The following is a 20497-nucleotide window of genomic DNA, read 5'->3' as shown; positions in this document are numbered from 1 at the left end:
GCAAATTAAAACAACAACGAGGTATCAACTCACACCTGTCAGAATGGCTGCCATCAACAAATCATCAAACAAGTGTTGGTGAGGATGCGGAGAAAAGGAAACTCTAATGCACTGCTGGTGGGAATACAGACTGGTGCAGCCACTATGAAAAACAATATGGTGTTACCTCAAAAAATTAAAAGTTGAACTTCCATTTGACCCAGTGATCCCGCTTCTAGGAATATACCCTAAAAAGCCTGAAACACTAATCAGAAAGAATATACGTACCCCCATGTTCATAGCAGCACTATTTACAATAGCTAAGATCTGGAAACAGCCCAAGTGTCCATCAGTAGACGAATGGATAAAAAAGATGTGGTACATACACACAATGGAGTACTATGCAACTGTAAGAAAGAAAGATCTCTTATCCTTTGAGAGCACATGGAGGAACCAGGAAAGTATTATCCTAAGTGAAACAAGCCAAGTAGAGAAAGACAAATACCACATGGTCTCACTTATTTGTGGAATATAATGAACATAACAGTCTGAGGAATAGGGTAGACCCAGAAACACGGAAGTAGGGTACAGACTGACAACCCTCAGAAGAGGGGGTGGTGGGGGTGGGAAGAGATAAACCACAGAACTTATACACATGTATGCATAACCAATGGACATGGACAACAAAGCCAGGGATGGGGCAAGGGGTATGGGGAGGAGGGCGTCAATGAGGTAAAAAAGGAGAAACATCTGTAACAAAAATAAAATTAAAAAATAAAACTATGCAAAAAAAAAAAAAAAGAAAAGAAATAGAGGAAGATATAAAAAAAAAGTGGAAGCAAGTACCTTGTTCATGGATTGGAAGAATTAATATCATTAAAATGTCCATATTACCCAAAGCAATCTACAGATTCAATGCAATCCCCATCAAAATACCAACGACATATTTCACAGAACTAGAACAAATACTTCAAAAGTATGAAACCAAAAAAGACCCCGAATAGCCACAGCAATTTTGAAAAGGAAGGACAAAGTAGGTGGGATCACAATACCAAATATCAGGTTATACTACAAAGTTACTATAATCAACACAGCCTGGTACTGGCACAAGAACAGGCATATAGACCAGTGGAACAGAACAGAGAACCCAGAAATGGACCCAAGATATTATGCTCAATTAATATTTGACAAAGGAGGCAAGAGCATACAATGGAGTAAAGACAGCCTCTTTAAGAAATGATGTTGGAAAAATTGAACATCTACATGCAAAAAAATGAAAGTAGACCATCAACTTACACCATACATAAGAATAAACTCAAAATGGATAGAAGACTTAAATATGACCCGTGAATCCATAAAAATCCTAGAAGAAAATGGAGGAAACAAAATTTCAGACATCATACACAGCAGAATTTTCACTGATACATCATTTAAGGCAAGAGAAACAAAGGAAGAAATGAACTTATGGGACTACATCAAACTCAAAAGTTTCTGCACAGCAAAAGCAAAAAAAACCATCAAAATGGAAAGGCAAACCACTGTATGGGAGAGCATCATTGTCAATAATACCATCAGATAAGGGGTTAATTTCCAAAATACACAGAGTACTCATACAACTCAACATAAGGAAGACAAAGAACCCAATTAAAAAATGGGCAGAGGAGCTAAACAGACACCTCTCCAAACAGGACATACAAATGGCCAAGAGATATATGAAGAAATGCTTAACATCACTAATCACCAGAGAGATGCAAATTAAAACAATGAGCTATCACCTCAAACCTGTCAGAATGGCCACTATCAACAAATCATCAAACAACAAGGGTGTGGAGTAAAGGGGACTCTAGAACACTGCTGGTGGGAATGCAGACTGGTGCAGCCACTATGGAAAACACTATAGAGTTTCCTCAAAAAATTAAAAATTAAACTTCCATTTGACCCGGTGATCCCGCTTCTAGGAATATACCCTAAGAAGCCTAAAACACCAACCAGAAAGAGTATATGTACCCCCATGTTCATAGCAGCACTATTTCCAATAAATAAGATCTGGAAACAGCCCAAGTGTCCATCAGTAGACGAATGGATAAAAAAGATGTTGTACATATATACACAATGGAGTACTATGCAGCTATAAGAAAGATCTCTTATTCTTTGAGACCACATGGAGGGACCTGGAAAGTATTATCCTAAGTGAAACAAGCCAAGTAGAGAAAGACAAATACCACATGGTCTCACTTATTTGTGGAATATAATGAACATAACAGTCTGAGGAATAGGGTAGACCCAGAGACATGGAAGTAGGTTACAGTCTGACAACCCTCAGAAGAGGGATGATGGGGGAAGGGAAGAGACAAACCACAGAACTTATATGTATGTATGCATAACCAATGGACACGAACAACAAAGTTTTTTCTTTAATATTTTGCATTTTGATTATGATGTGTCTTGGTGTGGGCCTCTTTCGGTTCAGATTGTTGGGATTTTTGTTCTTCCTGGACTTGTAGGTCTGTTTCCTTCACCAAGTTAGGGAAGTTGTCTGTCATTATTTTTTCAAATAAGTTTTCAATTTCTTGCTCTCTCTCTCCTCTTTCTGGCACCCCTATTGTGTGAATGTTGGTACGCCTGAAGTTGTCTCAGAGGCTCCTTACACTATCCTCAGTGTTCAGACATATTGGGAGGGAGAGAGACAGAAACATCGACGTGAAAGGGACACGAGTGGCTCCAACCGCATGACCCAACCAGGGCTGGGGACAAACTGCAACTTAGGTACACACCTCTAGCAGGAACCGAACCCGGGTCTCTCTGGACCACAGGCCGACACTCCAACTGCTGAGCCAAACCGGCCAGGGTGTTTTTTGCTTCCTTATATTCCACTTTGATGATTTGCTTCTTGGCTCTACCTATTCTACTATTGATTCCCCATAAATTATTCTTTGTTAGTTAGTGCATCCTTCATTTCTGACAGGTCTTTTATTATGCTCTTGAGGTCCTCCCTAAGTTCCTTGAATATCCTTATAACCAGTGTTTTTTGTTTTGTTTTTTTCCTCACCCGAGGACATTTTTCCATTTTTTGTTCAGGTAGAGTGGGAGGGAGAGAGAGGAACAGAGAGAGAGAGAGAGAGAAACATCGATGTAAAAGGAACACATCAAGTGGCTGCCACCCGCACAACCGACCAGGGCCGGGGACAAACGGCAATCGAGGTATGCGCCCTCAGCGGGAACCGAACCCGGGTCTCTCAGGACCGCAGGCCGACGCTCTAACTGCTGAGCCAAACCGGCCAGGGCACCAGTGTTTTGAACTCTGCATCTGTTAGATTGTTTATCTTCGTTTCATTTAGTTTTTTTCCTGGAGTTTTTTTTCTGTTCTTTCATTTGGGGCATGTTTCTTTGTCTCTTCATTTTGGCTGCCTCCCTGTGATTGTTTCTATGTATTAGGTAGAGTTGTTATGTCTCCTATACTTCCTAGGGTGGCCTATTGTAGGTGTTCTATAGGGTCCAGTGGTACAACCTCCTTGATCACCTCAAAGTGCACCCCTCGTGTGGACTGTCCACCCTTCTGTTGTAACTGAGTCTTGATTGCTGTTGGCATGTCAATGGGAGGAATTTACTCAGGCTGTTCAGCTGCAAGGACTGGCTGTGCTCACTGACCACTGACCTCCGACTACCTTGGAGGACCAGCTGTGCAGAGGCCCACCACATAGAGCAAAACTTACTTCAGCAGTACCCCCTGAGTCCATTCCTTGAGTGTGTCACTTGTGAAGGTAGTTGTGTGATGGTACATGGTGAAGCTGTCCACTGGGTGTGCTGGCTCTGGGGCAAGGTCAGCCTCTGCCTGGGTTCTACCCGGGGACACCAGGCATACGCTAAAAAGCACTCTGCAGATGGCTGCTTCATGTGCTGGGCTTAAAGATGCCCAGGCAAAGCCAAGTTGTGAATTAAAGCTAGCTACTTCTAGTGCCAGGCCTGGAGCCACTGAGTGAGAGCTATGGGGCTTGGGGAGGGCAGATGTGGCTTGTTTGAGAAAATTTAGGAAAATCTGAATCAGGAGCCAAGACAGGCCATTCCTATGGTAAAGCCATAGGAAACAGTTGAAAGTTGGGTGGGGCAGGGCCTCAGGGAATCACCAGGGCACAAGAAACAGTGTGAGCCAGGTTGCTAGAGCCCCAGATATGGTGCCCCTCTGCTGGTTCCATGGGGGAAGGGCTCACCGAAGAAATACTGGCCTCCACCAGCACCTCTGTCCAGGAGAAAGCTGCCTCTCCAGCTCCCATCCCAATGCCAAACAACTCAATTCTTCCTTGTATGTTTCTGGTGCCATTCAAGCTTCCTCCCCCAAGCTGGAATGAGTCCAAGAAAGTCTGTGCTCGGGCCCTTTAAGAGGAACTGCCTGGGGCTCCAGAAGCCTCAGCCCCCCTCAGCCTCTAACCATGCTGGTTTTTCCAGCCAGAAGTTATGGGCAGCCTGGTGTGGGATGGGGACTACTCACTCCTCCAAAGCCAAGGTGTCCCTCCTGATTTTTATCTGCCAAATGTGGGTGTGGGACCAGCCCGTCCACACCTCTGCCCCTCCCACCAGTCTCGATGTGGCTTCTTCTTTAATTATGTAGTTGTAGGACTTCCATTCAGCTTGATTTCAGGTGGTTTTGAATGATGGTTGTTCTTTAGTTTAGTTGTAATTTTTATGTGATTGTGGGAGGAGTTGAGTACTGTGTTTATCTATGCCGCCATCTTGACCGGAAGTCCCCATAATGAGTGTATTTTTAAATAATTCAACAATCTTTATTATACCAAATAAAGGCATCAAATATTTCTTTAAAAAATCCTTATTTCATTTTTTCCTTTTTACTCTGACACAAATCCAGTTTTAAGAATATGAAATACATCAAATAATCAATAAATATTTTCTGAGACACTACTATATGCTAGGAGTAGAAGAGAATCAACGAGATATGGCTCTAACTCTCAAGGACCTCAGCACAGAGACCTCCGATGATGCCAGCTACTTGGTCTAAGCTACAAGCAGTGGCTGTCCTAAAACACTGTCTTCAAACCTGCGAGTCTCTTTATAACGGACACGGAGCACAGGTCAGTACATAGGCTCTTTCTACAGAACTAATTTCATAACAATGGAAAACAGACTCTCTAAGCTTCAGAAAAACAAAAAAGGCGTATTTATCTTAAAATGTCAGCAGATCTCAATAATTAAAGCAGCTGAATAAACAATGAGCAAAACACCTATGTGTTTTTAAGTCAAATCTAGCCAGGGGTAGCTCTGTAGATAAAAGGTCTCAGAAAAGTATCTGGGGAGAAGAAAAAAAGGAAAGGCTAAAAACTGGTAAAGAAACAGCAAATATAAGAGAATAATGAACTAATAAAGAATTACAAAAGTAGAGAAACTCTGACCTCTTCTTCCTAACAGTTTCTCTGTATTCTTGGTATAGATGAAGGAGCTGAAGACACCACCATGATTGATGTATATGGAAAGACAAATCACTTCAATTACTGGTTAGGAGGAAGAACTAATTCTACACAAAAGATCTGAACACCACTGGAGGCGTTTCAAACTATTGGCATGCAACCAAAGTCCACGGAGTGCAGTCTCCCTTTCCACCTGGGCAGCAAGAAGCTACAGATGGAGCTCTGCCCGGTTTGGCTCAGCAATTAGAGCGTCAGCCTGCGGACCAGAGAGTACCGGGTTCAGTTCCCGCTAAGGGCACGTCCCTCAGTTGCAGTTTGTCCCCAGGCCCAGTTGGGGTTATGTGGGTGGCAACCACTTGATGTGTCTCTCTCACATCGATATTTCCTCCTTCTTTCCCTCCCGCTCTATCTGAGGATGAATGCAAAAGTGTCCTCAGATGAGGGTAAAAATAAATACATACATACATACATACATACATAAATAAGCAAGCAAGCTGCAGATGGAAACAGACTACTGGACTATTTTGTGTGCCATATGTCCCTTCTGAAAGAAATCTCCTTTAAAAAGAAAAAATTTTTAAATTATCCAATTTGAATGAGGACTGGCATCAAAAGAGCTGTGATGGTTTTAAAACATGTCCATAAATTCTTTCACACTCCTCCCATCAACAGAAATAGTTTCATTCCTCTCCCTTGAACAGGGTCTATTCTAGTGGCTTACTTTCAATGAACAGAATGAGGCAGGAATGTTACTGTGTGAACGCCAAGGCTAAGTCATAAAAATAAAATAAAAAATTACATAGATCTTGAGATACTAGCTCTTAGAAGCCTGCCATCACGCAGTGAGGAAATGCAGGCCACATGGAGAAGCCACAGTAGGTGTTGTGGCCGAGATCTAGTTGGCAGGCGGCATTAACAGACAGACATGTGAGAAAGCTTCTCAGTGCCTCCAGTCCTGACCACGTTCTGACAGCCAATGCATAAGCACCCTGAGAGCTGAAGAACTGCCTTTCTGAGCCCAGAACCATGAGAGAAAACTAATAAATAATTGCTGTTTTATATCACTAAGTTTGGGATGATTTACATGGAATACCTGGAACAAGAGTTTCCAACTAATTTGCCCTTTTCAGAGTGTCCTCCGATGATATTATTATTATCTTCCAGAAATTTATAGTTCTACTTAAACTGGGTTAGGGGCCAGCTAGAGCCATCAACCAGACTACTGAAAGGGTTAGTAACATTTTAAAGGGTAAAGGCAAAAGCTCGAAAACGGTGGAAACTGAAAAACGCATTGCTTGCATGACCTATGCTCAGCCTTCTGTTGAGTAAGGATTATCGGATTATCCACAAAACAATGAATCACCCAGCAGATGCAGGATGTGATACCAGACCAGTCCAACTGCATAGTGGACAATGGATCAGGCAGAGTATGTCAGCAGGAACTGCCAGAAGCTAGAAATAGAGTATATAATCTACACCCCAACTGTTATCCGCAGCTGAGGTTGACCTATTTTCGGGCTCAGCCCGCCTGCACCCAGGCACATGCAATAAAATTGTTTTGCTCTACACTGGTATTGTGTTGTGGATGTGATTTCCCACCGGCTCAGACCTTTTATTGGTGCAAACTCCCTACCTGGCACTGTCCCTGGAACAGGTCATGCCTGGCCAGCAAGGCCAGGAGCTTGGTGCCAGAAGCGAGAGCCCCTTGGGGCTTGTCCCCGCCCCCCTCACTGGGTAGGTAAAAAAATGGTAAGAGTAGTGTTATTTCACCGGCAGCCAGCAAGGCTGGCAAACCCCACCCTGCCCCCTTGAGGGGACAGAGGGGCATGGGGGAGGTTATGTTCGGAGAGGAAATTTTTTTTTTTGGTATGTGCCCCTGGCGGGAACAGAACCTGGGACTCTCTAGTCTGCAGTCTGACGCTCCAACCGCTGAGCCAAACTGGCCAGGGCAGGAAGCAGATTCTTGAAGGAGGCAAAATAAAGAATGAGAGTGGTTGGTGGGAGGGTAGAAACAGAGGTTAAAATAGCATAAAGTTTAGATAGACTGTCCCGCCCTAACAAGGGAGTGGTGCAGGTTGATAAGACTAAAAGAGTTGAGAAAGATATAAGGGCCTAAAGAACAAGTGAGTGTCTGGGTTGCGATATTTGGCCGTCAATCCCCACAACTGAAACCCCGAAGCATCGAAGAGGTCCCCTGAACTCAGGGAGGGCAGAGTAGGTTGCCCTGGTATCAATTAAACATGAAATTGGCCTACCTGCTGCCCTCAGAGTTACCCGAGGTTCGGAGTTCGAGATGACAGTCAGGGCACCTATTCCTGGGCACCTTCAGTCTTCAGCCGCAAGGCCAATCAGATCAAGGCCTGGACTGCCTGTTCCACCAGCCCGAGGAAGGGACAAGGACCAACTCTGTGCAGTCTGTCCGCAGTCCAGCTTCCAGTGAGGTCCTCCACACTGAGGACATGGCTTAGGCAGTGGCTGGGGATGGAGGCATTGCCTCACCCAAAGGCCAGTCTGTCTGTATTTAAAGCAGGGACCTGGGGGTCCGCTCTGCTGATACTGGTGGGTGTCCTTCTGTCTCCTGAAGGGGGTTTGCTGATCCCTCTGATTAGTGGGGGATCTGATGGCAGAGGCGAGTATTTGGAATTCTGCTCTTCTTTGCTGTTTAGCCTCTTCATCACAATTATTAAAAACCTTAAAGGCTAGATTTAGAAGTTCCTGTTGAGGAATTTGAGGGCTATCTTCCAGTTTTTGTAATTTTCTCCTAATGTCTGGGCCCGACTGAGCGATAAATCCCAGGTTTAAAATGACAGTCCCTTCTGGGCTAGTGGGATCTGAGTAAATATATCTTCTCATGGCCTGCGTAAGGGGGATAGAAAGGCTGAAGGGTTTTCATTCCTTTCTTAGATTATTGCAGAGTCTTTTATAGTTAATGGCCTTCTGTGAGGCTTTTTAAAGTCCCTCAATGAGACATATTACCATATGGTCTCTGGTTTTCCTACTGGCCCCACTGTCCTGATAATTCCACCTGGGGTCCTGGCGAGGGACTGCTTCGGCTCCTACCAATTAGTACGGGCCTGTCACCTCAGATTATCGGCATGGTCCTGGGCATTAACCCAGACTTGATTTTTATCTTCTGGATTAAGGGTGGAAGAGAGAACAACATGAATATCATTCCAAGTCAGATCACAGGACTGGGTGAGGTACTCGAATTCTTGAGTATAATTGGTGGATTCTCAGTAAAGGATCCCAGTCTTTTATTTATTTGGGACAAATCCGAGCGATAGAAGGGGACATGAACTCTGACAATCCCTTCAGCCCCCACTACTTCCCTCAGGGGCATTCTAAAACGGGGCCGAGGTAGGGGATGGATAGAGACCAAAGATGGCTCCCGATTGCATGTGTGAGGGAGTCATTTGCGGGGGTAGAAGGGTGGGAGCCAGAGTAGGAGGTTCAGTGTAGGGTTGGGGGCCGCAGAAGTGGCAGGAGGAGGAGGCCCTGCTGGCGGGGCTGAGGGAGGAGGAGGTGGAGCGAGACTGGCTGGGTAAAAGGAGTAAACAGAAGAAGTTAGCTGCTGTCTTCAGAGGGAGGTTTGAGGGGATTAAGTGTAGCAGGAAGATTTGGGAGGGAGAGCAAGAGTCACATAAAGAGGGGTGTGATCTGAGTGCAAAGGGGCCTGGATGTTAAGGAACCTCAGACCAATTTTCTTGCCTTTGACAGAAATTGTCTACATCAGTGAGAATGTCCAAAGTGCCGTTCTCAGGCTATTGTGACCCATTATCTAATTTATATTGAGGCCACACGGTGTTGCAGTAAAAAAATGAGTTGCTTGGGATGTAAGTCCTGAGCGAGCCCTAGCGTCTGTAGATTTTTTTAGGAGACATCCTAGGGGTGTTATCCCATGTTGTGGTGTGAGATCTCTCGGCCTAGTGGTCTGACGGATACACTAGTGAGAGAAGATGTTGTCCCATCCCCCCTTCTCCCCTAGAGTAGACAGACGTGCTACTCACCTATATCAGGCATCCCTAGATATATGATGAGCTGAAGAAACCTGGTTCCCGAGGAGCGTGTCCCAACCAGCACTGGATTTCAGGAGGGATGATCACACAGATGTTACCGAGAGACCTGGCTCTCTCTCTCATGTCCGGGACGGGGGATAACAGGACAGCCCAGAGAATCAGACCAGTAGGCAGAAACACTCACCAGCGAATTAGTGTCCAGTGTTGATGCTGGATCAGCAGGAAAGGTTGGAGGTCCAGTATCCGGCTGAGGATGTGATGAATCCTGGTCCGACAGGAGGCCGGGGGGACTCAGGGGGCCTGCGGCTGGGCCCTATGCAGGATCCTCACAGACCTCCCGGGTTTCAGTACCAAATAAAAGGTCTGAGCCAGCGGGAAATCACATCCACAACACAAGGCCAATGTAGAGCAAAATGATTTTATTACATGTGCCTGGGTGCAAGTGGGCTGAACCAAAAAGGGGTCAGCCTCAGATAATAGTTGGGGTGTAGGTTACATACTCTACTCCTAGCTTCCAGCAGCTCCTGCTGACGTACTCTGCCTGGCCCATTGTCCACTTTGCAGTTGGACTGGTCTGGTATCACATCCTGCATCTGCTGGGTGATTCATTCTCTTGTGGATAATCCAATAATCCCTACTCAACAGAAGGCTGAGCAAAGGTCATGTAGCAACGCGTTTTTCAGTTTCCACCTTTTGCAAGCTTTTACCCTTACCCTTTAAAATGTTACCAACCCTTATAAAACCTTTAAAAAATAATAAATAAATAAATAAAATGTTACCAACCCTTTCAACTACCACGTAGGACCAAAATGGATATATGTGCCATGGACTCGTATGGCCTCAACATTGCTAGATTCACTGCCTTGTGGAGGCTAAAAGGAGAGTCAGAGCCTCTGTGAAAAAGTCTCCGCAGCATCTACAGCTCAGTGGCCACCAAGTCCTGTATGGAGCCTGTGGGAACATAGCATGCTGCTGTGCACGGCCCCACCTTGCTGGTGTCCTCCGACTAGAACATGTCCCTCCACAACACCAGCCAAAGGTGCAAATTTCTAACTCCTTTCTTGCATCTACTCTTCACATATAATTATAAATTTGCAAAGCTTTGAAACTCTGCCTTATTTAATCTCCCCAAACTATCTTAAACCCCTAATCAGGCAAGGCTACAATTCAGTTAGAAGAGGCTAATCTGCTCCAAAATAGGGAAGAATAAAATCTCACACTCCACAAACCAAAGGTGAGGGCAAAGCAAGCAACACAAAGGGACCGGCAATGCAGGAGGAAAGAGTGGGCAACAGCTAGCTGTGCAAAGCCATGGGAGGGCCTCCCAACTATTTCCAAAGCTACAAGCTGGCCCTGTTGCTCAGGAGGCCACCCCAACATCCTGGAGAGGCATTTCCTCAGACCCCCCCCCCACCACACATTCCCTCCACACTTAGGAAGGAGCCCACCATTGAGCTGGTAATTTACTGCAACACTCTCCTTCCCTCCTCTTCCGGGAATCACAAAGTAGGCATTACATCCACCTACTTGTTGAATATTGTATACAAATAGCAATTATAGCCCTGGCCGGTTTGGCTCAGTGGTTAGAGCCTTGGCCCTTAGACCAGAGTCCCAGGTTCGGTTCCCGCTAAGGGCACGTACCTCAGTTGTGGTTTGTCCCTGGCCCTGGTTGGGGTCATGTGGGTGGCAACCACCCGATGTGTCTCTCTGACATCAATGTTTCTCTCTCTCTCTCTTCCTCCCTCTCTCCCTCCTGCACTATCTGAAGATAAATGCAAAAATGTCCTCTTGTGAGGATAAAAATAGAAAGCAATTATATCATCCTTCAAAGAAAGTTTCTCTTACTTTAGAAACTATGTAATATGAGATGGCCGCAGAATTTGATAAACCTTTATAAAATTAGCCAGACACAGACATAGCAAACTCAGGGAGTGTAAGTTGAAGCTATGGTACCAGCTATGTGCAAGGGGTGACTAGAAAATGGTCATTAAGATTTTATGCCTGCATCGTCTCTCAGACTAATGAGATCTGGGGCCTCCAGTTCTCTGATAAAGCAGAGGAGAAGCCTGTGGAGAACAGGATGGACAAGCATCTGGGCCGCCCTTCTCCCAGTGGACTAACACCATTTAGCACAATTTAGAGAGTCCTTCTCCAGCAGTCCAACAATAAAGACTTTGCTTATCTTCCAACAGTTTCAAAAGAAAACAAACCTCTTTGCATATTTCATAGATATTCAGAATTCCTTAATTTGTACCAATCACAATAATATCCTAATAATCTTTATGTTGATTCCCTTTGGAGTTGAGTCTCCACTGACACACACATAGAGTGTGATGTTTTCATGTACAGGTACTATCTTCAAACTGTCCCGATTACTTCCCTTTCAAACAGTTAAGACCGATCTCGGGAATGGACTGGAAATGAAAGAAATGACCAAGGAATGCCAGCTAATTAAACCAAGTAAGTAAACTATGGGCAAATCCACATGGTAACATGGACTGTTGGTCACAGGAACTGTTAAAGAGATATCTGCTTATTGGATGGATGTCAGAAGGACAAACAGATGAATAATGGGGGGAAATTATTCAAAGGGAACTATAACAAAGACTTAAATTTTAGGGGCAAGCATTTGAGAAACAAAACTGCTTACATTTCTAAAATGGTGATGTTGGTGGTATGTCACAGGCTTATTAAAACCTCCTTTCCTGCCCTGGCCGGTTTGGCTCAGCGGTTAGAGCGTCGGCCTGCGGTCCTGAGAGACCCGGGTTCGGTTCCCGCTAAGGGCATGTACCTCGGTTGCAGTTTGTCCCCGGCCCTGGTTGGTTGTGCGGGTGGCAGCCACTCGATGTGTCCCTTTCACATCGATGTTTCTCTCTCTCTGTTCCTCTCTCTCCCCCCCACTCTACCTGAACAAAAAATGGAAAAATGTCCTCGGGTGAGGATAAAAAAAAAACAAAAAACCTCCTTTCCTCAGAAACAGCTAGAATAGTTAGGCCTACAGTCCCATTTGAGCTAGGATCACAGACATGAGTGACCACTACATGCAATGGTACCATTATTTCTCCTTGTTATACAAATTTCTTACATATAAAAACCACTGTTTCAAGAAGACAGAGGCACTGTAGCAGCCCTAGTGAACTGGCTCAAAGGCATTCAAGGACCACGCTCCCAAGAGCATTTCATGCACCATCTCCAAAAGACAGCTCTGAGGCACAGACGCTGACAGCACAGTCTAGCTTGACTGGCCCATAGTCAGCAACATGAGGATGTCACTTACGGTGCTGACAGTTACAGCCTGCTGTGGCAAACTGGGCTATAGGATCCAGCTATTTTGCAATTAGATCAATATATACTATGAAATACTGAGAAAGAGAAATGTAAAACAAATAAGTATAATTTTGGAACAGTAGGCAGCCTGATAATTGAAAGGCCTCGTATTTATATAATGCTTTAGAATTGAAAAACTCTTATTTCTGCTCTCATTGAATCCTTACAACATTCCCATAAAGTAGGAAAAGTGATCTGTTTTACTGATGTGGAAACTGGGAATCAGAGAGAAACACCCAGGAAGTAGCCAAGATGCAATGCATGTCTTCTGACCCATGCTCTTTCCACTACACCTTGCACACCTTCACTGCAGCTCTTCAATCCTTAAGCCAACTGATTTAGTTCTCAGCATCAGAACGAAAAGAATGCCGACTTATGGGGAATGAAAAGCCTCTGAAGGCATTCCCAGGAACCTTCTCCTTCTCTCCACCCACACTAGAGGTGTGTGCAGTGAGCACACGGGAAATAAAACAGTAGGAACCAATAGGAGAAACAGGATGTGCAATGAAATAAACTTAGGGTCCGGTCTCTCTAAGACATTCTGCTCAACTTGCAAAGCCTTCTAGCCCAGCTAGAGAAAGCAATCCATAACAATGACTAGTATCACACCTGTAACAGCAAAGGAAGAATTTCAAAGCTTGACACAGGCCACAGGGGAAAGTCATGAGCTTCTGAGATCTAAAATGTGGCCTGATCTTTCTCTGAAACAATGTGACCTGAGTCTATCCCTTTGCAGTTGGGGTCACTCCCTCATTACCTTTCACCTAGTCCACTAGCAGAGCCTCCTTACTTGTTTCTATGCCTCCAACTTCCCCTCCTTTCAGTCCACCCCTCACAACACTATCACCAATGCAATCTTCAATGACATTTTCTCTTGAACTCTTCCTTGGTTCCCCTAGCCTTTTTGAAATGAACCCCTCCCTCCTATACTCCAACAGCACTTCTCTGAACTATGGTGTGTCTCTCCACATATACAATAAACTCCCCAAGGCAGTGGTCCTGTCTGCACAGTCTAGTGTCTTAGATGTAGAAGATGTTGAATAAATGCTTATCAAATTAATCTAGTTATGCTTTATTTCTGCCCTTAAAATCTTGCTTGTTAGGGAAGCAAAATGTTCAGTGGGGAACAGCGAGTAGCATCTCTGGGAAAGGCACTCATATTTCATGTCCCCCAGTGTCACCTGTACCCACTGGCTGAGGAGCATGCTGAACAGAGAGGGGCCTGGAGGAGTGATTCTCAGTCACATCATTTGTATGACTGTATGATCACCTCCAGTCACTCTGTTCACCACAAGGCAGGTGGGAAGGTGACCAAAACCTTCTGTTCTTTCTTCAAAAGATTCCAAGTTTTCCAGTGAAAAGCACACAAATACCATGTGTCTTCGCCTTGTCCCAAGGTTCTCAGTTTATGTATGTGTACCAGCCAACCCTTCCAAACCAAAAGGAAAAGAGAAGGTCACCTAAAAAGACTCGCTTGCCCAGGTGCTATGGACAGTGTTCTGTGAGCAACATGCTGCTGGTCAGTGCTGGCCAGCCACTGAGTTCCCCTATCAGCAGGAATGCTGTTTGGGACCTGCTGCCCCTCAGAGTTGGAGATCTTCCCAGGCCCAGATCTCATGTTATCACAGTTTCTCAACCCCAGAACGAAGTCACGACAGAGACCCACCCCAACTACTATGTCAAATAGTAAGCCAGGCACCAAAGAACATGTGTGACACAGACAACGTCACCCTCTCACGGCTGCTTCTCTTGCCAGCTCTCCTCTTACTCTGCAACTCTGACAATGTTTTGAACATCAATCCATGCGTGACCCTACCATCCTTCAGTCTCCTACTTCCTCAATGCCTTCCCCTCTCCCTCCTTACCTTAATTAAGGCCATCAATCATCATATCACTTCCCTGCAGAAACCTTCCATTCCCTTGCCCTTTCATGTTTTGTTGAACTTTTTAGGCTAAAACCCAACCCTACACACTAAGGCAGGCACATGAATATTCCAAGCGGCATTATTTATAATATCCAAAAAGTGGAAATAACCCAAATGTCCACCAACTAGTAAAGGGACACACAAAATGGGTATATACATAGAATGGAACAGTATTCAGCAATAAAAAGGTACAACACTGAGCTATGCTATCATGAATGAACCTCAAAAGCATGCTAAGTGAAAAAAGCCAGATACAGACCCCAAATATTATATAACTTCATTTATATAAAAAGTTCAGAAAAGGCAAATCTATAGAAATAGAAAATAAAGAGTGGTTTCCTGGAGCTGGGAGTGGGAATGAGGAATCTTATCAGAGTGATGGAAATGTTCTAAAATTGAATTGTGGTGATGGTTGCACAACTTGGTAAATTTACTAATAATTATTGAATTGTATACTTAAAATAGGTAAATTTTATGTTATATAAATTATACTTCAATAAATTGTTAAAAAACAAACAAACAAACAAAAACTAGTGCCTGGGTTGGTTTGGCTCGGCGGTTATGAGTGTCAGCCCTTGGACCAAGGGTCTTGGGTTTGATACCGGTCAAGGGCACATACCTTGGTTGCAGGTTTGATCTCTAGCCCTGGTTGGGGTCATGTGGGAGGTAATCAATCGATGTGTCTCTCTCACATCAATGTTTCTCTCTCTCTCTCTCTCACTCTATCCTTTTCCTCCTCCCTTCCACTCTCTCTCTTAAAAAAAAAAAAAAATCAATGAAAAATATCCTCAGGTGAGGATTAACAACAACAACAACAAAACTTATTAAATTTGCCTGTTTGGTGATTCACTACTGCCAGCTATAAATTGCTGGAAGAAAGAAAAACCACACTGGTCCCACTTAAGGCTCAAGTGAGTATTTTAAAAAAATTTTTTTTAATTTACTAATTTTAGAGAGAGAAGGAAAGGGGAGAGGGAGGCAGGAAAAGAGAGAGAGAGAGAGAAACATTGATTTGTTGTTCCATTTATTTATGCATTCATTGCTTGATTCTTGTATGTGGCCTGGATAGGGATCAAACCTGCAACCATGGTATCAGGATGATGCTCTAACCAAATGAGCTACCCTGCCAAGAATCAAGTGAGTTCTTGATTCTGTCCTCTAGTCATACTATATTTCTCAAGCTCCTTTTGTCTCTTACTCTGCTCAATTATTTCACACCTTCTCTCTCCTCAAATCTCTAACACCTCACCCCCCTATTCTCCCTTTTCATCTGATAATCCTACTTTCTTCTTCACTGAGAAAACTGAGGCCATCAGAAGAGAAGTTCCAGATTCCCATCATCACACCTGCCTGCTGCCTGTTACTACCTGTTACTATTATGCTCTGTCTAGTAGCTATGTTTGGCTATTTAAATTGAGATGAAATAGCCCTGGCCGGTTTGGCTCAGCGGTTAGAGCGTCGGCCTGCGGTCCGGAGAGACCCAGGTTCGGTTCCCGCTAAGGGCACGTACCTCGGTTGCAGTTTGTCCCCGGCCCTGGTTGGTCGTGCGGGTGGCAGCCACTCGATGTGTCCCTTTCATGTCGATGTTTCTCTCTCTCTCTCTCCCTCCCACTCTATCTGTGCAAGAAATGGAAAAATGTCCTCGGGTGAGGATAAAAAAATAAAAATAAATAAATAAATAAATAAATAAATAAATAAATAAAATAAATTAAGATGAAATAAAACTAAAATGGCTCTGGCCAGTTTTGCTCAGTGGTTAGAGCGCTGGCCTGTGGATCAATGAGTCCTGGGTTTGATTCCGGTTAAGGGTACATACCTCGTCCCTGAACCTGGTCAGATCATGCGGGAGGCAGCTAGTCAGTGTATCTCTCTCATGTAGATGTTTCTATCTCTTTTTCTCCCTCCCTCTCACTCTATCTGATGATAATTAGAAAATTATCCTCGGGTGTGAACTTAATAAATAAATTAATTAAATAAAGTTTTTAAAATGTCAGCAATTGAGGAATTTAAAAAAAAAAAAAATAGCCTGGCTACTGTGGCTCAGTGGATTGAGCATCATCACATGGACTGAGAGGTCCCTTTTCAATTCCTGGTCAGGGCACAAGCCCGGGTTTCGGGCTTGATCCCCAGTAGGGGGTGTGCAGGAGGCAACTGACTAACGTATCTCTCACACAGATGTTTCTATCTCTTCCTTCCTCTCTCTCTCTAAAAAATCAATAAAAACATAAAAAAAAAAAAAAAGATTAAATAAATCTGAAAACTCAGTTCCCTACTCTTAGTAGTTTCTTTTCAAATGATTACTAGTTACAAGTGGCTTGTGCCCTGTGTTGGACAGTGCAGATGTAGATCATGTCCATCTCTGCAGAAACTTCTACTGGACAGTGCTGCTCAGAGATGATGTACCTGTGCGTCCATCTGACACACGCCCTCACCTATTTGTGCATCTCCTCACCTAAGTCAAGAAAACGGTTCCAGCAATTCTTTCCTTTCTCCTACTTAAGCAGGTCTCAGCTCTGTAAGAGGGCATTTCTATCAGTTTTCTTTTCCTCATGACTGTTATTTTCCTCATCTTAAAAAATAAGGGAGGAACAGTTTGAGGCCATGTAAAGTTGTGGAAATAGTGATATTCTCAACATGAAAAAGAAATTATAAATATGTGACATGATAAAGGTGTTAGTTTATGCTACTGTTGTAATCACATTGTAATACACAAATATATCAAACCAACAAGCTGTATACCTTGGGGTGGGGAACCTTTTTTCTGCCAAGGGCCATTTGAATATTTATAACATCATTGTTGGGACATACAAAATTGTCAACTTAAAAATTAGCCTACTAGCCCTGGCCAGTTTGGCTCAGCGTTTAGAGCGTCAGCCCATGGACCGAAGGATCATGGGTTCGATTCCTGATCAAGGGCACGTATCTGGGTTGCAGGTTCAGTCCCCAGCCCCAGTTGGGGTCGTGCAGAAGGCAACCAGTTGACGTGTTTCTCTCACACTGATGTTTCTCCCTCTCTCTCTCTCCCTTCCACTCTATCTAAAAATCAGTGGGAAAATATTCTCGGGTGAGGATTAACAACAACAAAAAATTAGCCTGCTATATTTGGTCAGACTAATTTGGTGAGGTATGTGATGTTAGCTGGTATTGAATTCTTGGGTCTTAAATGGCCCACGGACTGGATGTTCCCCACCCCTGCAATTTACATGGATGTTATATGTCAATTATATTTCAAATTTAAAAAAAGATAATGGTAATGGTTGCACAACACTGTAAATGTAATTAACGCCACTGAATTTTAAGTGGCTAAAATGGCAAATTTTATGTCATATATATGCCACCATAATAAAAAACATTTTTTAAGGATAAAAATCTTTCTAGCCAACACTTTCCTGAACCAACCACCATCTATAGCCCTATTTCTCTGTTTCCCTTTAGAGCAAAACTTTCCAAAAGACTTGTCTATATTTGCCTTCTCCAATTCTTTCCTTCTGGTTTTGCTCTGACCCATCTAACCTCTCAAGTGCTTTGCCCCACTACTTCACCAAAACTGCTCTTATCAGCTGCCAAGCCCAATGGACAGTTATCCTTCATTTTACTTTATTTCTCAGCAGCTTCTGATTGCCCCACCTCCTAAAAACATTCTCTTCCCGTCCTGGCCGGTTTGGCTCAGCAGTTAGAGCGTCGGCTTGAGGTCCGGAGAGACCCGGGTTCGGTTCCCGCTAAGGGCACATATCTCAGTTGCAGTTTGTCCCCGGCCCTGGTTGGGTCATGCGGATGGCAACCACCCGATGTGTCCCCTTCACATCAATGTTTCTCTCTCTCTCTCTCACTCCCACTCTATCTGAACAAAAAATGGAAAAATGTCCTCGGGTGAGGATAAAAAAACAAAACAACAACAAAAATTCTCTTCCCTGTTTCTGAGTCCCAATCTGCCTCCCAAGACATGTTCCTCTACCTTTTAGTCTCTGCTTGACCTCCTGGATCCTGGGCTCTGCCCACCAGGCCTCCTTGAACCTCCTTAACTTCAGCTGTCTGTTTACCTAGACCTCTGCCCACAGACAACCTGACCCTTCCAACCAAACTCACCCCACCACCACCATTATTACTTTACCTGAATCCCCTGACTCCCTTCTCCTCATTAATTCTAGACCTTTCTGAAGAGCCCTCGACTATTGGTCTCCCTATTTAGGATCTAGTAAGGCCTATCCCATCCCTGACTGAGCCTTGTGCCTAAAACTAATGGATATGAACTTCTACCTCCTTAAAGGATATAGTCAATCTTCCTGACTATGTTAGAGTACTCTCAGTTAAAATAACTGAAGTTGGTTGCTGAAAATAATCAATGTTAAACACTTATTTTTATTTTCTTTAGTAGATCTACTTTACTTAGATTCTTTTGTTGTTGTTGTTGTTGTTCAGATACAGTGGGAGGGAGAGAGAGGAAGAGAGAGAGAGAAACATCGACGTGAAAGGGACACATCCAGTGGTTGCCACACGCACAACCCAACCAGGGCCGGGGACAAACTGCAACCAAGGCAGATGCCCTTAGCAGGAACTGAACCCGGGTCTCTCTGGACCACAGGCCGATGCTCTAACTGCTGAGCCAAACCGGCCAGGGCGTACTTAGATTCTTTTACTTAGATAATACCAGAATATACTTTGTATCCTGGTGCCTAGAAAAAAGAGTGCTCTTTTAGTTTTCTCAGGAAACTGGACAAGGATAGAAGACATGCTTCGATCCAAATAAAGTAAAAGATGGCTACCACCGTCAGCCCAGGAATGGAAGTTATTCAATCCTAGATTCCATTTTTCACCCTTACTCCTCTTAGTACATCTCTTAGGATTAAAGCCACATACCTAGAAGCATCAAGGAATGGTCTGTAGGTCAAGCTGGTCCATTCTTCTCTGCTGGATGAATATTTTGGCTCCCGGGGTGTTTCTCTCATGGTGTCCAAATCCACTAAATAATGGCATTTACTGATGTCAATCTGCAGTGGAGAAAAGCCAACTCTTCATCAGTAATTACAAAGGTCCTTTCAGGATAAAGAACATCAATTGTAATTCTAAGCATTCCCACAGGGTTTTAGAAGCACAAGCATCCAAATCCTCAGAAGATGTTACCTGTGCCCTCTCCACTCAGATAAGAGTGTTGGGTGTTGGGGTATTACCTAGGCTCCTGGGAGTAAGGGGGAGACAGGCACTCAACCAGCCAAAGTATTTGGGTTTTTTTGTTGTTGTTTTATCCTCACCCGAGGACATTTTCCCATTTTTTGTTCAGACAGAGCAGAGGGGGAGAGATAGGAAGAGAGAGAGAGAGAGAGAGAGAGAAACATCGACGTGATAGGTACACATCGAGTGGCTAACACCCGCACAATCCAACCAGGGCCGGGGACAAACTGCAACCGAGGTACATGCCCTTAGTGAGAACCAAACCCAGGTCTCTCTGGACCACAGGCTGACGCTCTAACCACTGAACCAAACTGGCCAGGGCCAGCCAAAGTATTTGTAAGCCCTGAGAGTTTTGACTCTAGTTTGGGCACTAAATCCTTCTAATTGTACAGGCACTTTTGAAACTAGCATGAGTCTACAACCTATTTGAAAAAACTATCTTCTTCTGCTTACTATTGCTCCCTTCCAATGATCAGTTCTTATTCTGGAGACTGAAAGGACATGACTAAACACCCATCGTAATGTGTGAGGAAACCCAGTATCTGCTGACAGAGCCACGTGAGGCTACCCTACACCTCAAAATGGTACAGAAATATCATTCATATTGTCTCCTTCAAAAATTCAACAGAACTGGCAGAGACATGGGAACTGTTACTGCAATAAA

At 44.1% G+C, this 20497-nt stretch overlaps 1 protein-coding gene across 2 annotated transcripts in view; it reads right to left on the bottom strand.

The window, feature by feature from the left end:
• The window catches only part of ALG9 (ALG9 alpha-1,2-mannosyltransferase), a 151110-nt gene that overhangs the window by 26177 nt on the left and 104436 nt on the right, over window positions 1-20497 (bottom strand). Inside the window, exons 11-12 of one of the 2 annotated variants that reach the window (XM_036259036.1) lie at window positions 19522-19652; window positions 17126-17233 (exon numbers count right to left, since the gene is read on the bottom strand). In XM_036259036.1, the coding sequence (XP_036114929.1) occupies window positions 17230-17233; window positions 19522-19652 (135 nt within the window). In that variant the 3' untranslated portion in view covers window positions 17126-17229. Of the gene's footprint in view, window positions 1-17125; window positions 17234-19521; window positions 19653-20497 lie in introns of those variants that run through there. The other variant, XM_036259035.1, reaches the window with a different exon arrangement.

The sequence above is a fragment of the Molossus molossus genome, unplaced genomic scaffold (assembly GCF_014108415.1).
Source record: "Molossus molossus isolate mMolMol1 unplaced genomic scaffold, mMolMol1.p scaffold_m16_p_13, whole genome shotgun sequence".
NCBI lineage: Eukaryota > Metazoa > Chordata > Mammalia > Chiroptera > Molossidae > Molossus > Molossus molossus.
This window is presented reverse-complemented; position numbering and strand designations above follow the sequence as displayed.